Raw genomic sequence first — 17,422 nt, forward strand, 5'->3', positions numbered from 1 at the left:
TTACATAAAATACTTGAGAAAGAAATTCTAGCTTGTTTTATAATTTTTTCCCCCCCAACTTGCTGACTGAAAATGGAGCTTGCCGTGAATGCCATAGTCTCCACGGGCCCCGTGTATAAAACATTTGTGTAAGCAACAAACATGTGCAATGACCAAATTTTACGCACAAGGTGGCATGTATAAAAATTTACTTTGTGTCAAAGTTTGCGTACATATACGCACGCTTTTTTCCTGGCGTAAAAATGTGCAGCAGCCACACAAGCTTATATTTTGCTAGACGTTATTGCGATACACGGTAACATCGTTGTTTTGAGACCATTGTCATGTACCGTCCTGAGAATGGCATAACAATGGACGTTCATGACAGGGCTAGTTCTTTCCACGTTTTAGCTTTCTGGTTTGTCCAACAGTGACTCTGAGCTCTCACTTGCATTTCTTTGATAACTATGAGCATGGAGAACAGAGTTCCCTGTGAAAGAGGAAGGAGACACAGACCTATGTCGGTCTGTGTTCTGGCCGGGGCTTTTGTCTCGTTTCGCAGCAGTCAATCCAGAACTTTTTGTCATGGACGAATCCTGTCCCACTGACTGGTTGTCAATGAGTGGCTGGTGTCCTAGCTCTGTCCCATTTGGTGATGTTATGGAATCATCTGTGGACTCCTCTTCCTGTGAGATACCACTGGATGTGTGCCTTTCCTTCTCATCTTTATCTTTCATATTCGTATTTCTTGACAGACAGAACTTTTGTCCGCTCCCTGTGTAATTACAGAAAGAAAATATCAGCACTTTCTTTTGACTTTTCAAATATATAAATTCCTAAAAAATATATACAGTATATATATTTTATTGTTTCAGGAATTTAAAAGAGATGAATATCTTATTTACAGGAAAATAAGAAATGCGTCTTATTTTACTATTGTTAAAATCCAGCTCCTTTTCCCAACACTTTCATACCATTTGGACTTTTTTCTGATCTTGTGTTTTTAGGATTTAATGTAAAGTGGTAAACCGTTCTAAAGATGAAGGAAAATAATATACAATTTTCAGACCTATTACAAATGAAAGGCGTTACATGCATTTAGACACAGCACCAGGCTGGTTTACACCGTCCCATCATTCTATTAGAAACTGAACCTATACCCCAGTCTTAATGGTTTTTTTAACAAGTTTCCTTGTGTTTGGCATGAAGCTGTCACCATCTTGTTTCCGGTGGTAGTTGTGTTTAAGGGGACGCTCACACAAAATTGAAATGTCAGCCAAACATTCACTTTGACAGGAGCACCACCTTCTACATGTTTGTGGCGTCCTCTACATCACTCGTATCTGGGGGGGAAATACAAATCTCAGCCACGAGTTTCTGATTTTGATTTGCAAAATGTTTTGAAAATATTTTCCTTCCACCTGACAATGCATTTGTATGCATTTTTTTCTGAAGTTATGTAGCAATGTTCAGGTCGTGTTCGTGCTATGCATATTTTATTGTAAAAGAATATGCATAGTCCTTACTTGTTTGAAAGTAAGGATTTATCTGAAGCCAAAAGAAAGTGAAATATGACTAAAGTAATCTTTAAAAAGTAGTTTAATCCTTAATTTGGCTTGAGTGAACGTACTCACTGTAGAAAATCTTGTGTACCAGGAAAACAATTCCACATATTATTAACCCTGTCAAGAAACCTGTGATGATTGCCGTGTTTGAGAAAGACCTCATCCAGTCATCTGAAAGGATAATATTAAAAAAATGTAGATTATTATGACCACTTTTTTTGACTACACAACAAACTCAAACTAGATTTAAAATCTATCAATGTTTTATCTAATGCAAATGAGTAAAACGGGAGCTCTTAAAGTACAACCAGAATGTTTTGGGTGTTTCATTTCAGATCAGTGTAATCTGATATACCTGGGATGTAAATCTCTGTGTTCTTGGTCTGATTGAGCTTTCTCTCGTGGACTTTGCAAGTCACTCTGTGGTAAAAAAAAAAAAAGACTGTCAATTTTACTTCCATTTCAAGATTTTAAAAAAGAGAGAGAGACAGTAATCTGAATCTGAGCACAGTGTTTTAATATCTGATGTTCGACCTCAGCTGGTTTTACTGTACCAACACATATCAAGGAAAATTATTTTCTCGCTTTAAGTGTAGCAACTCCCCTATAGTTGCTCACATTTTTTCCATTTATTTTCATTCACATAACTCCTAATAATCATGTGAATTAGAGGAAAAGACAGTATGTGGAGGCACAAAAGGTTTGGCATTTACTGGCTACTTTTACTGACTTTACCTAAAACACATAAACCTATCATTACCTGTTGATTTTAGTCTTCACAACTGCTCTCCTGGTGACTGTAAAACATTATGTAGAGTTTGGACCTCTTGTGGGTTTTTCTGCTGGAATCTCTTTCTCTTCGTCATCGAGAAACATTATGTCAGGTTCTGGGAACCAGCACTCCGCCTTACACTGCAGGGTCACTCCTTCACTACCAGTGGAGGGAACGACTGTGAGCTCTGGCTTTGACGTGGCACCTAGAATGGGATCCAACCAACCCTTATAAGACACTGTCTGATGCAGTGCAATACATCGTCCTACCACGAAGCCAAACACAAGACCAAGACTCACCCACGTTCAGGACGATAATCGCGTGAACCTGCCACTGCTTCCCCCTGCGGGTCCTGCAGTGGTACCTGCCTCCATCAGACACCCTCAGGTTGTAAATGATCTGAGAGATGTTGCCGTCCTTCAGTTTGTTCAAAAGAAGGTTAGTCCGGTAGTGGAAGGCCGGATTCTTCATCCCAAACGTCTCGCATCCGTCCCGGTAGAGTAAGGTGATGTTGTTTATCTCTAAGCCCTCCTTGGACCACTCCAGCGTGGGGAGTTCACCGTCGACAGTGATGTGACAGGGCAGGACGACGGTTTCAGTCACATTGGCTGTTATTGTCTGTGGGACGATATCTGCTGAGGCTGAACCTGACGGGATAGCAGTTGAAAAAAACAATAAAAAGAGAAATCCAATGCTGGTTGTTTTTGTTTGTTTGTTTCTTATTATTGTGAACTGAACACAATTACAACAAATAACTAAACAGTAACAACTGCACTGCTGCCAAAGGTATTACTCTCTCATCTCAGGTTGGTTTAAACTGCCAACTGAAGGTTAGCCAGGTGTTACAATGGCCTAGTCAAATTCCTGACAAAAACAAACTGACAATCGTGAGTGGAGAACAAATGCTAAGAGCCAATCTGATCAGAGTGCCTACTCCTATGAGATTTGCTGCTCTGCACTGATTTTGCCAAACGACGTGCTGCCTTGGAGTTTACATAGAGTAACACAAACATTTACAGTATGATCCATTGAGGAAAGTGATTCTTAAATCAGAAAGTTGGAAAGATTTCCGATCTATTGACTCTTTTGAACAGTGATGTAAGGAGAAGGGTTATAGGTTAAAATCAGCTTTTGATTCAAAACCAAACGTAGCTGATTTCCATTTACTGCTAAAATTGCATGATTCTTGTGTGTTAGAATGATCCTTAGCAACAGGCTTAAAAGAGGAGTCTCGAGGCGGAGAGATGTAGTGCAGACCAACCAGGAAGTGGAGGCAGCCCGGGGTTGTGGCCCAGACACGGATCGACGCTCTGCATTTAATATGAGTCATATCCGAAAACACATTGATTTCACTTCGAAGAACTTTCGCTGAGTCCTCTCTGAGCCGATCCGAAAACTTTGTCTTGCCGTTTCTCTGTCAGTCTGTGGCCGGAAGCTGCGGTGCGCTCCTACCTGCTGCTGATCTCCGTCTGCTTTACGCTCTGACGCGACGTCAGACAGATAGAAACCTGTTATGGGAGGTGTCACTGCACGGCCCTGAGTCTGATTTTTTTTTTTTTTTTTTTTTTTTTTTCACTTTCCAAGCCTTACTCTGACTGCAGGTGCCCTGTCGAGGTTCCGATCCCGTGAGCGCATTAAATCCCAAACCTTTAGTCTGTTATACCCATTGTTATGCCGTCACTTCGGCACTCATGGCTTCACAATTTCACCTAAAATAACGAACAAATTTGTAGGCAACACGAACTGGTTTCTCAGCGTGTCAGCTGCCGACGGAAAGCAAACGAGATGCTTGGACGTGGAGCGGCGTCCCCTGCGCGTCCAGAGTGCTGCTCGGACTGAGCGCCGCTGCGCGCTGCAGGCCTCTCTCCATGGCGACGCGGCCTGATGCCGAAAATCATTCATTCGCGCTCGAAGCTTCTTTCCTTTCTTTTGCTCGCGACGGCGGTGTTGTCACATAGCGACGAGTTGTCGTTAGGCAGGAGGCCAAAATGTCTATTTTGGGCACCGAGGATCCGAGGATTCCTCCATGCGGCCTCGAGGGCCGCTGCGCACCGCGGGTCCAGCTGTGATTGTTGTCTGTCTTGCTGAGTTGGACTCTTTGCCATCAGTGGAATCAATCGATTCCGTCGACTTGGATCAGAGCCGAATCGTGGAAAGCAGATATAAATTTCTTTAAATTCTGTCTACTAAAATAAAGGCTTTATAAATTTAAGGATGTTATTTTTCGTGTGTGTGTCAAATTACGAAATGTTATTTAGTTACGTGTGACAGAACAACTTGAGCAGTTTTTTTTTTACTTGAATTAAACTATTTGAGAATCACATCTCAGTAATATTAATCACTAAAGTGCAAGTTTACCGCGATAACGATTTTGTATCTGTGAAGAATGCGCTGAGTCACGATGATCGTCTGATGAATACAGACTGCATGCTTGATTAACCGGTTTGATATCATTCTGATTCAGGCTTGGCGTGACGAAATGAAAATACTGATAAGCGACGTTTGTGCCATTCCATAAAGCTTTAAATTTCAATTAGGCCTATTGCCGAGCAGCATAGGAATTGAGCACCTGCTGATTATTACAATAATACAGTAGTGTGTGTGTGTGTGTGTTTTACTACTAGTAAAATGTGTGTGTGTTTTTAAATGCTTTTAAGTAATTTTTAATGCTTTTAAGTAACATTCGCTAACCAGTGGCGGAGCTAGACTTTTTTTCAAGAGGTGGCCAAAGGGTGAGCAAGGCTTTATCAGAGGGGTCCATATACAAATGATGAATGAAAGGAAACAAATATTTTAGAGAGAAGTTGCCATCCTTCCAACTCCAATGAAGCTCCAACAATTGTTTAAATAGACCTGATTATTTATTTGTCATTGAAGCTGTAAGACCATCAGCTCTGACATAAATAAAGATCTTTTAACGCCTCCCAGTTTGTAATCTTTGATTTTGGTTCATTAGTAATTTTGGGGGGGGTAGAGGAGGAGGGGAGGGGGGGGGGTGTACTCTTCCAGATCAGAAGGTGCGCAGGGCAGCACTTCCTCTCACAAAACCCTGAACTACTAATTCCGGGTTTTTTTGTTTGTTTGTTTGTGTTTTTTTAACACAAACGATGTCAAATAAAGACATGGAAGCCACCCGTCCTCCACGGAAAGAGGAGGATGTTGATCCGCAGGTTCAGGCGGCGTCAGACGTCCAAAGGAGGAGAAGGTGAATTAGTCTGAACTTTAACCAATAGAAAACAGTTTTATGCATATGGCAAATTATTTTAAGCATTGCTATATAATATATATATATATATATATATATATATATATATATATATATATATATATATATATATATATATATATATATATAAAAAAAAAATTCCCTTCTCACCCACCGCGGGTGGTCTTATCCTCTGAGCTCGAATCCTCTACCAGAGGCCTGGGAGCTTGAGGGTTCTGCGCAGTATCTTGGCTGTGCCAAGGACTGCACATTTCTGGACTGAGATGTCTGATGTTGTTCCTGGGATCTGTTGTAGCCAGTTTGGGGGTTACTGCCCCGAGGGCCACGATGACCACAGGCACCACTGTGGTCTTCACCTTCCAGGCCTCTCCAGTTCCCTGAGGCCCTGGTATTCTCCAGTTTCTCGTGCTCCTTTTTCCTGATGTTGCAATCACTTGGTATTGCTACATCTACCACAACGGCTTTCCTCTGATGTTTATCCACTACGACAATGTCTGGTTGGTTCGCCATTACCATTTTGTCTGTCTGGATCTGGAAAGTCCCACAGGATCTTAGCTCTGGTGTTCTCTACCACCTTTGGGGGTGTTTCCCACTTTGATCTCGGGTTTCCAGTCCATATTCTGCACAGATGTTTCTGTACACAATGCCTGCCACTTGGTTATGTCGCTCCATGTACGCTTTCCCTGCCAGTATCTTGCACCCTGCTGTGATGTGCTGGACTGTCTCAGGGGCCTCCTTGCACAACCTACACCTTGGGTCTTGTCGGTGTGGTAGATCTGGGCCTCTATTGCTCTGGTGTTTAGGGCCTGTTCCTGGGCGGCCAGGGATGAGGGCCTCTGTGCTGTCCTTGAGTCCAGCTTTTTCCAGCCATTGGTAGGATTTACTGATATCAGCCACTTGGGTTATTTGCTGGTGGTACATCCCATGTAGGGGTTTGTCCTCCCATGATGGTATCTCTGGCACCTCAACCTCCGTTCCCTGTTGTCTGAGACATTCACTGAGCACATTGTCTGTTGAGGCTTTGTCCCTGATGTATTTATGGATCTTAGTTGTTTCGTCCTGGACAGTGGTTCTCACACTCACTAGTCCTCTGCCTCCTTCCTTGCGGCTCGTGTACAGTCTCAGGGTGCTGGATTTGGGATGGAACCCTCCATGCATTGTTAGTAGCTTTCTGGTCTTAATATCTGTGGCTTTTATCTCCTCCTTTGGCCAGCTAATTATTCCAGCAGGGTATCTGATTACTGGCAAGGCATAGCTGTTTATATGGATTTTGTTCTTGCCATTGAGCTGGCTTCTCAGGACTTGCCTTATTCGTTGGAGGTATTTAGCTGTGGCTCCTTTCCTTGTGACCTCATCGAGGTTGCCATTTGCTTGTGGTATACCTAGGTACTTGTAACTGTCCTCTATGTCTGCTATTGTTCCTTCTGGGAGTGAGACCCCTTCTGTGTGGATGACCTTCCCCTCTTTGTGACCAGCCGACCACATTTCTCTAGTCCGAATGACATCCCAATGTCAGTGCTGTAGATCCTGGTGGTGTGGATCAGTGAGTCGATGTCTCGCTCACACTTGGCGTACAGCTTGATGTCATCCATGTAGAGTAGGTGACTGATATTGGCCCCATTTTTGAGTCTGTATCCGTAGCCAGTCTTGTTGATAACTTGGCTGAGGGGGTTCAGGCCTATGCAGAACAGTAGCGGGGACAGAGCATCTCCTTGGTATATGCCACATTTGATGGACACTTGTGCAAGTGGTTTGCAGTTGGCTTCAAGGGTGGTTTTCCACAGCCTCATCGAGTTTGCAATGAAGGCTCTCAGAGTCCTGTTGATGTTATACATCTCTAAGCATTCAATGACCTGCCATGCACAGGTTGGTGTGTCGGGTTTTGCAGTCTCGGGCAACTGTGCGGTCTACGAGGAGTTGGTGTTTGGCTCCTCTGCTATTTACACCGATACCCTTTTGTGCCGTGCTCATGTGTTTATCCATGTGTTTGCTTATCTTGGCCGCTATGATGCCTGACATGAGCTTCCAGGTTGTGGAGAGGCAGGTTATTGGTCGGTAGTTGGGTGGGACTGGACCCTTTGATGGATCCTTCTGGATTAGGATTGTCCGCCCTTCAGTTAACCATTCAGGGTGAGTCCCACTTTGTAGCAGCTGGTTCATTTGGGCTGCCATTCGCTCATGGAGAGCAGTGAGTTTCTTTAGCCAGTAGGCATGGATCATGTCAGGCCCTGGTGCTGTCCAGTTTTTCATACCTGAGACTCTTTCTTGGACATCTGTCACAGTGATGGTTACCGGGGCTTGCTCAGGGAGGTTGCTGTGGTCCTCTCGTAGAGTGATCAGCCACTGTGCATTGCTGTTGTGGGACGCCTCCCTTTCCCATATGCCTTTCCAGTATTGTTCCGTCTCCAGCCTTGGTGGGTCTGCTCTGTTGTTATTGTTACCCTGCCATTGAGAGTACACCTTAGCTGGTTGAGTGGAGAAGAGCCGGTTAATCCTTCTGGATTCATTCTCCCTTGTGTATCTCTTTAGGCGGCTGGACAAGGCTTGGAGCCTCTGTTTGGCAGTCTCGAGTGCTTCAGGTATGGGCATCTGCCTGTACTTTCTGGGTACTGGTCTTTTCATTGCACCCTTGTGGAGCTCTGACAGTTGGCTCACTTCCCTCCTTGTTACCTTGATTTTAGCCTCTAACCGTCTTTTCCATGGTGGGTATTGGGTCTCATGGTTGCTCTTATAGCCAAGTATCTCAAGGATCACTGATGCTGATTTGTAGATCAGCTCATTGGTTTCTGTTATGGTGTTGGTAGGGATCGTTCTCAATGCTGCATTCACATTCTCAATGAGACTTTCAGATGGTACTTCACTCAGCCGTTGTAATTGGCGCCGAGGAGGCCTGGTTGTCATTCGGGTCATGATTCTCTCTCTCAGGTCAGCAGCTGTCTCGTTCAGCTCTGTTTCGCTCATTGGGGCCGTGTATCCCCTCACTGGGTGGGGACTTGTAGTTAAGTCCCCACAGTCCTGACATCCGGGTTCCTCCCTTTTGCGTAGCATTTGTGTTGTATCTCGTCAATCTCAAGTTGTGATAGCAGTTGCCGTTTGCGGATGTTGGAACACTGAGCTACTAGTTGTTTAGCGCTTAGTGTTGACTGGGGATGTCGAAGTAACCATTCCTTCCCCAGTCTTTGCATGTAACCTCTCTCACTAGGGTTACTTGAGTAGTAGCATTCCAACAGATCCACATTTTCATCTCTCGCCCATTTCCGTCTTGTTCCAGTAGCCCATTTGTCATCAAGGTGCTCTGGTTCCCCAACACCTGACGCAGACCTTGTTTGGCCGGGCTGAGTCGGCATGTTACGCAACTTAGTATCTCTCATGGTATGAGGTAGGCAGTAGCTTGAAGGGTCTTGCCTAAGGACCCAGACTGGATTCGAACCCTGCCCTCTCGGGTGATATACTGATGCCTTATGTATTGAGCTATCCAGTCAGCTCAATATATATATATATATATATATATATATATATATATATATATATATATATATATATATATATATATATATAAAATAAAAAAATTCCCTTCTCACCCACCGCGGGTGGTTCTTATCCTCTGAGCTCGGGTCCTCTACCAGAGGCCTGGGAGCTTGAGGGTTCTGCGCAGTATCTTGGCTATGCCAAGGACTGCACATTTCTGGACTGAGATGTCTGATGTTGTTCCTGGGATCTGTTGTAGCCACTGCTCCAGTTTGGGGGTTACTGCCCCGAGGGCCCCGATGACCACAGGCACCACTGTGGTCTTCACCTTCCAGGCCCTCTCCAGTTCTTCCCTGAGGCCCTGGTATTTCTCCAGTTTCTCGTGCTCCTTTTTCCTGATGTTGCAATCACTTGGTATTGCTACATCTACCACAACGGCTTTCCTCTGTTGTTTATCCACTACGACAATGTCTGGTTGGTTCGCCATTACCATTCTGTCTGTCTGGATCTGGAAGTCCCACAGGATCTTAGCTCTGGTGTTCTCTACCACCTTTGGGGGTGTTTCCCACTTTGATCTCGGGGTTTCCAGTCCATATTCTGCACAGATGTTTCTGTACACTATGCCTGCCACTTGGTTATGTCGCTCCATGTACGCTTTCCCTGCTAGTATCTTGCACCCTGCTGTGATGTGCTGGACTGTCTCAGGGGCCTCCTTGCACAACCTACACCTTGGGTCTTGTCTGGTGTGGTAGATCTGGGCCTCTATTGCTCTGGTGTTTAGGGCCTGTTCCTGAGCGGCCAGGATGAGGGCCTCTGTGCTGTCCTTGAGTCCAGCTTTTTCCAGCCATTGGTAGGATTTACTGATATCAGCCACTTGGGTTATTTGCTGGTGGTACATCCCATGTAGTGGCTTGTCCTCCCATGATGGTATCTCTGGCACCTCAACCTCCGTTCCCTGTTGTCTGAGACATTCACTGAGCACATTGTCTGTTGAGGCTTTGTCCCTGATGTATTTATGGATCTTAGTTGTTTCGTCCTGGACAGTGGTTCTCACACTCACTAGTCCTCTGCCTCCGTCCTTGCGGCTCGTGTACAGTCTCAGGGTGCTGGATTTGGGATGGAACCCTCCATGCATGGTTAGTAGCTTTCTAGTCTTAATATCTGTGGCTTTTATCTCCTCCTTTGGCCAGCTAATTATTCCAGCAGGGTATCTGATTACTGGCAGGGCATAGCTGTTTATCGCACGGATTTTGTTCTTGCCATTGAGCTATATATATATATATATATATATATATATACACTTCTTAATTATTATTATTATTTTTAATATAAACAAATGTTATTACTTCAATGTACAAACATGACATTAAATCATTTCTTTGGCAGTAATGACGATGGCTGCAGCTAGTGAAAGCACTGTCATGAAAACAACACATCTGAGTATTGTTTTTGACTCAGATGTACAACAAATAGTAACTCAAAGCCTGTTCTTGAAACAGATTGCGCTGTGGAGCCCAAGAGAGCCTGTTAAGGTCTGTTACGTAACAGACCATATATGGTCTGCTACGTAACAGACCATATATGGTCTGTTACCATATATGGCAACAGACCATATATGATAACAGTAGGCTATACCCCCCGTATCTCATTTCAGTATTCACACCACTCGTGACTGTGACATCCGGATGGGCACACCAAGTATGGTTTTCGTGCGAGCGACAGGTTTCTTTGTGTTCCTTTTCTTCCTCGCTGTCTGCTTTCGTGCAGCGGACTGCGTGACAGTGATCTTAGGAGACCCGTTTGAAGTGAGAGCTTAAGAAAGTTTGCCTTGTTTTCTGCTGGAGGCTCGACCCGGCTATAGTTGCCTCTTTTTATCGCATCATCACCTCACTTACCCATGTGTGCTTGTGTCAGTAAGTGAACAGAGACTAGACAGAAAAAAAAATCTCCTCCCTCCCTCGGTCCTCCTTTTCCCCTCCCTCCCTTTCTCTCTCCCTCCCTCACTCACTCACTCACTCATTCAAGAGATAGGTTACACTGCCCCACCCGATGTGCACAGCAAGTATGGCTTCAGTGCGAGCGGCAGGTTTCTTTCTGTTCCTTTTCTTCCTCGCTGTCTGCCTTCAAGCTACGGACTGCGTGACAGTGATCTTAGGAGACCCGTTTGAAGTTCCTGAGCGCTGCGGGCTGGGCGAGTCGGGCTCGCTGCTGCGGGATATGGGACATGAAGGCACCCGGCAGGTCGCTACTTACCAGCGCGGTCAGTGGACGGTGAGCCCAGAGTACAGAGACCGGATGGAGACCAACTTATCAAAGATTGTTTTCATCCGCATGCAGTACAACGATGGAGGGATCTACGAAGTGACCTGCTCCAAGACTGGCACCAAGTACGTCCAGCTGGAGGTGGTTTATGCTGAAAAACTGTTAGTGACCGAAGGTGATAACGTGACGCTCCACTGTTACTATAAAACCAGAGGGAAACCAGGATTAACTGTTCGGTGGGTGAAAAATGGGAAACCTGTGTGTGTGAAGAACTCCAACTATAAAGGTTGCAACGGGACACCTGATGACAGACTGTCAATACCTACTGACTGGATCACTAGTGGAAATCTGTCACTGACCATTGAGGGGGTTCAGGATGAGGATAGTGGGGATTATTTCTGCTACATCCAAGATCAACATGGGGAACAATCAGGAACTCCTGAAGCTCACAGACTGACTGTCACTGAGAAAATGACACATCAGATTAACAGCAGCACAGCAGCACCTGGAAATGTAAGTGGCTTTATTCACCAAGTTTATTCTCTAGGCAGAATATAAAAACTTTAGTGAGTCTGAATGTCTCTGTAAACCTGCTTTTCTTTCTCTTTCTTCTCAGACAACTCAGAGTTGCAGTGAACACACTCAGCCTTGGCAGATCTCCACCTGGATTCTCCTTGTGATCCTGCTGCTTGTTGCTCTTGTTGCTCTTTGTTTGTGGCGCTGTGGAAAAATAAGTTGTGATTCTGGAAAAAATTACAAGCTTGCAGAGAAAAGCTGCCATCCTTCCAACTCTAATGAAGCTACAACAAGTGTTTAAATAGACCTGATTATTTATTTGTCATGGAAGGCTTAAAACCATCAGCTCTGACATAAATAAAGATCTTTTATCGCCTCCCAGTGTGTAATCTTTGATTTTGGTTCATTAGTAATTTTGTAAAACAACAAGTATTACCAAGTGAATACAACATGTACAGAAAAGGACAAACTCATGTTTACCATTTTCTGTTTGGCGACTGCGAGAGAAATTGCCATCAAAGATGTCATCTGAGTATTGTTTTACTCAGATGTCCTAGTTAAAACAATAAATAATCTATCATCACTCAAAGCCTGTTCTTGAATCAGATTGCGCTGTTGAGTCCACGCATGACAAGTGAACCTGCTCTGCTCTGGTTGCAGAGCAGCGTGGACAGTGAAGCACGCTTCACAATTCAACACATTCTCACTCCCGACTCGTCATATGTCGACGCTGGGGCAAGTTCCCTCAGCGTCACATTTTGACGCATCGGATACCCCTTCTCGTCAACAGTTGACGAGAAGGCTCTCATTGAACGCTGTACTTCCGTTTTAATAGAGCCACCGGTTCTCTGAATGCAATCATACCCGCCCATTACTGAGTGGGCGGGGATGCGGACGAATGCCCTTCTCTCACTCCTTCCTTTTATTCTGCTGTCGCTGCCATGGCGTGCATCTCTCTCTCTCTGCTCCTGCTTTCTTTTTTTGTGCCTGTAATCGGAGGCGATTTGGTCACTTCAGCTCTGGGCGACACCGCAAAGCTGTCGCCTCTGGTTCACTGCAGCGAGGGATCCCCGCGGCTGATCAGGAGGCTGAGAGATGACTCCCCGGTTCTGATGGCCGGCTCGGCTGACGGAGTCCTGCGGCCGGTGGAAAAGTTCGGGTCGCGGCTCAGCATCTCCTCATCGGGTATTTCCCTGGAGAATGTCAACTACAACGACAACGGACTTTATGAATTCATGTGCGGAGTCCAAATAGAGCGCATCATCCAGCTGAAGGTTTTCTTTGCCTCCGACATTCCAGCGTCTGAAGGCGAAACAGCAAAACTTCCCTGCTTCTTTTATACTCTGGGTGAACATGTGGCGTTTGTTCAGTGGGAAACTAACGGGCAGCTGGTGATCAAAGCGGATCGCTTCGGTAACGTCCAGTATGGAGACAGATTCACAGACCGTGCGTCTTTGCCACCTGACTGGGAGTCAGTGGGGGACGTGACGCTGATCCTGAAGGGACTCCAGCTGGAGGATGAAGGGGTCTATTACTGCTCTGTCCAGGCAGAAGACTCTAAAAAGAAAGGAGACCCAGGAGACCCTGCTGCATGCAGGCTGAGGGTCCAACAGCAGCGATGGACCTTCACCACTCCGACTGTAAGTATAAAACTTGCCGCTTGTCGCCTCTTTGCTCTCACCATGTCTTAATCCCATGTCCCTCCTCCACAGCTACAAACCCAAAGGCCCCCTGCGCGTCAGGAAACTTTGTGCATTGGCGTTACTGTCTTCACTGTCTTCACTGTTCTCATTCTGGTGGTTTTCGCTCCTTTGTGCATCTGGATTGGATGGTACCTTCGGTCTCATAAATCAAAGGAGGTGAAGAGGTGTCTTGGTGTGAAATGCTGCTGGGACAGAGACCAGGAAGTCTGAGCTGCGGACCAGGAAGTCTCATCTGGACTCTTCACCTAAAACACTCTTCTGTCTGTTTCATTTCATGCTGAGTTTTGCACCTTTCTGCTCTCACTGAAACTGGAGTTTTCTCAATAAAACTTATACAAATTTTTACTTACTATTACTCTTATTATTTCAACATTATATATATATATATAAATTTATTTCATCAAAATTTTGCACAGCACTTGGTGCTTTTTTAAAGTGCTATATAAATAAATTTGATGTTGATATTGAAATAAATATTTACAGTTTTCCTTGTTCGCGTCTCCATTTCAAAACAATGTGTGAAAAGCTTTAAAAAAAATAAAGCAGCTGGGCTAAGTGTCTGTATTGTTAGGAAGCGGACAGTTAATTAATTAAAACAAGATTTTGCAAAATTTTTTTTGTTTTGGCACTAATTGGTTCACCGCCATCAGGCTTGTTCCAGGACGACTTTTGCTATCTGATCCTTCCTCTCTGCATCCTTAATAATGCAAGAGCTCATCATCACATGCTTCTGTTCCCCCGCTTTAGAGGAATTGTCCTCCATTCAAAAATGACACACCCTCAGGTAAATAAATCATCTTCGGTCGAAGAAAGACAGCAGAGCAGGTCTAACGCCTATTTCCGCTGCGCGTCACCAGAAATCTGTGTAAACCATTTGCCACGCGCCATTAAACAGGCAAACTAATCGATGGTAAATTAAACATATAGGCACAAGGAACAAGGAAAACCATTCTTTAAATATCAACGTCAAAAATGATTTTAATATAGCGCAATAAAAACGGGATTAAAGCGGGGGCCGTTTAAACAAAAAATGCGGCTCGGCAGATTTAAGAACAATCTGAGTCATCTTGGTGTACGCGGTTGTGAAAAATGTGCTCTGAAACCGCTCTGAAAGGAGAACGTTCATTCGTCCGCAAGCAGGTTTCACCCACGCACCTTTCACTATCAGTAAAAAAACAAAAAAAAAAAAAGGAAAAAAAAGACATGAAATACTGAATAACTGTACTGACGACGTCTGCGCTATTGAGGAGCAAAACAATATTGTGGACACACAAAACACACACACACACACACAAAAAACACAACACAAAAACAAACAACATGGTCGATTGTTTTGCATATATGAGGCTCGCACACCTGCGGCGTGATCTTCAAAAGGGCGCGGCTAAAGACTATATATTTTTTTTCAACTATATGCCCTCAAGAATATCTGATCGAAGTGTGATCAGATATTCAAGAATAACAGAACCTGAGGTAACAAAAGGTAAACATAAACATTATGGAGGATTTACAGCAAGGAGAGCAACAAGACAATTATAATAACATTAAATAACTCAAATAATATGCGTTCTTCAAAGGACCTTGAAGTTATAGAGAACTAAGACATAATGATAAATAACGTAACAGTGAAATGAAGCCTCTTCGATTGGATCATTGATCTTTGATGAAAGAGTAAGAAAAAATCCGATGAGATGAGATGAAATATAAATGGCAGAAAAATAAACTGTCATTACTGGAATCAAAAGTCTCACGTGGAAAAAAAGTCAGACTAGGCAAACCTCACAGTGTTTGCCTATAGACAGGCTGACACCAGCAGAAGTCTAAAGGAAAATGTACAGATCAGAAGGTGCGCACTTGCTCTCCAAGGGGCATCATGTACCGTGCGGGTGTCAAAAACCCTAAATCACTAAAGGCAGCGCACCTTTTTTTTTATTAATTTTTTTTAACACAAATGATGTTAAATAATAAAGACACAGGTAATCCACGGAAAGAGGATGGTGTTGATTGCCGGGTTTAGGCCGTATGACGCCTGCGCGTAGTTCTGAACTTTAACCAGAAGAGTTTTAGGCAAACGGCAATTTATTTTGAACATTTCTTTTAAGATGTACTTTTTAATTTTTTTTTAATATGAAAAAAATGTATTACTTCAATGTAAAAACATGACATTAGATCATTTCTTTGGCAGTGCTCCCTAATGACGATGGCAATTTCTAGAAAGATCCTCCGCTTTCTCAGCGGCAGCGCGAGTCAAACACCAATCGGTAGACGGTGTGTCCAACGCGTCATAACTTACAAATTATAAGTGTCACAAGTTATGGCGCTTTAGTAACACCTCCTACTTTTCGTCTCCTCCCACAACCTGTTCATAAATAAGCTGACGTGAAACTCTTTCCTCACATTGCTCTCCAATGGAACCGGTGCGATCTGGATGTTTCCGCGCCTTCATCCTCTTCCTCGCTGTCTGCCTTCAAGCTACGGACTGCGTGACAGTGATCTTAGGAGACCCGTTTGAAGTTCCTGTGAACTGCGAGCCGGGCGAGTCGGGCTCGCTGCAGCGGGTGAGACTCGATGGTCCCCGGCAGGTCGCTACTTACCAGCGCGGTCAGTGGACGGTGAGCCCAGAGTACAGAGACCGGATGGAGACCAACTTATCAAAGATTGTTTTCATCCGCATGCAATACAACGATGGAGGGATCTACGAAGTGACCTGCTCCAAGACTGGCACCAAGTACGTCCAGCTGGAGGTGGTTTATGCTGAAAAACTGTTAGTGACCGAAGGTGATAACGTGACGCTCCACTGTTACTATAAAACCAGAGGGAAACCAGGATTAACTGTTCGGTGGGTGAAAAATGGGAAACCTGTGTGTGTGAAGAACTCCAACTATAAAGGTTGCAACGGGACACCTGACAGACTGTCAATACCTACTGACTGGATCACTAGTGGAAATCTGTCACTGACCATTGAGCGGGTTCAGCCTGAGGATAGTGGGGATTATTTCTGCTACATCCAAGATCAACATGGGGAACAATCAGGAACTCCTGAAGCTCACAGACTGACTGTCACTGAGAAAATGACACATCAGATGATCAACAGCACAGCAGCACCTGAAAATGTAAGTGGCTTTATTCACCAAGTTTATTTTCTAGACAGAATATAAAAACTTTAGTGAGTCTGAATGTCTGTAAACCTGCTTTTCTTTCTCTTTCTTCTCAGAAAACTCAGAGTTGCAGTGAACACACTCAGCCTTGGCAGATCTCCACCTGGATTCTCCTTGTGATCCTGCTGCTTGTTGCTCTTGTTGCTTTTCTTTGTTTGTGGCGCAGTGGAAAAATAAACTGTGATTTTGGAAAACTTTATGAGCTGGTAGAGAAAAGCTGCCATCCTTCCAACTCTAATGAAGCTCCAACAATTATTTATTTGTCATTGAAGCTGTAAGACCATCAGTTCTGACATAAATAAAGATCTTTTAATGCCTCCCAGTTTGTAGTCTTTGATTTTGGTTCATTAGTAATTTTGTGAAACAACAAGTGAATATAACATGTACAAAAAAAAGACAAACACGTGTTTACCGTTTCCTGTTTGGCGACTGCGAGAGAAATTGACATCAAAGATGAGACTTATTGCATGCAGCTCTTACTGAGATAGCAACCACATCGGAATGTGAATAGAATTGTAGAATGAAGTTTTAAGTAAAAGTAGCAACAGAAACAGATATTTAGGCTTAAAACATTCAGGGTATAAAGTTGAAGGGTGTTCAGGATGTGGCAGAATCAAAGATGTGGCATATATGGAAGAAGCTGAAGAACAAAAGCAGGTTTATCAGCTTTTACTGTTGTTTGTGGTGAAGGTGACAATTTGTCAGAGGCAACCAAGAGAATGTGCAGTTTTCCACAGTTGATAGGTGTGGCTCTAGCTCGACCCACTGTCACC

General features: G+C 44.1%; 3 protein-coding genes across 3 annotated transcripts; 2 read left to right on the forward strand and 1 right to left on the reverse strand.

Annotated features, from left to right (window-relative positions):
- Positions 1-1,533: 1,533 nt before the first annotated feature.
- Positions 1,534-3,778, reverse strand: LOC129352406 (butyrophilin subfamily 3 member A2-like). The gene is made up of 5 exons (XM_055021375.1): positions 3,578-3,778; positions 2,616-2,963; positions 2,305-2,521; positions 1,900-1,964; positions 1,534-1,715 (listed from the first exon to the last, which is right to left on the reverse strand). Exons 1-3 carry the CDS (start codon positions 3,630-3,632, stop codon positions 2,352-2,354), a joined length of 573 nt encoding a protein of 190 aa, XP_054877350.1. The 5' UTR covers positions 3,633-3,778; the 3' UTR covers positions 1,534-1,715; positions 1,900-1,964; positions 2,305-2,351.
- Positions 3,779-11,074: 7,296 nt separating this feature from the next.
- On the forward strand, positions 11,075-12,113 carry LOC129352353 (uncharacterized). Its single transcript, XM_055021307.1, has 2 exons — positions 11,075-11,785; positions 11,889-12,113. The coding sequence occupies exons 1-2, from the start codon at positions 11,075-11,077 to the stop codon at positions 12,087-12,089; spliced, it is 912 nt and encodes a 303-aa protein (XP_054877282.1). The 3' UTR covers positions 12,090-12,113.
- A 3,786-nt stretch (positions 12,114-15,899) lies between these two features.
- LOC129352354 (uncharacterized) lies at positions 15,900-17,146 on the forward strand. Its single transcript, XM_055021308.1, has 2 exons — positions 15,900-16,604; positions 16,706-17,146. The coding sequence occupies exons 1-2, from the start codon at positions 15,900-15,902 to the stop codon at positions 16,925-16,927; spliced, it is 927 nt and encodes a 308-aa protein (XP_054877283.1). The 3' UTR covers positions 16,928-17,146.
- Positions 17,147-17,422: the final 276 nt, after the last annotated feature.

The sequence above is a fragment of the Poeciliopsis prolifica genome, unplaced genomic scaffold (assembly GCF_027474105.1).
Source record: "Poeciliopsis prolifica strain line A6 unplaced genomic scaffold, Auburn_PproV2 SCAFFOLD075, whole genome shotgun sequence".
NCBI lineage: Eukaryota > Metazoa > Chordata > Actinopteri > Cyprinodontiformes > Poeciliidae > Poeciliopsis > Poeciliopsis prolifica.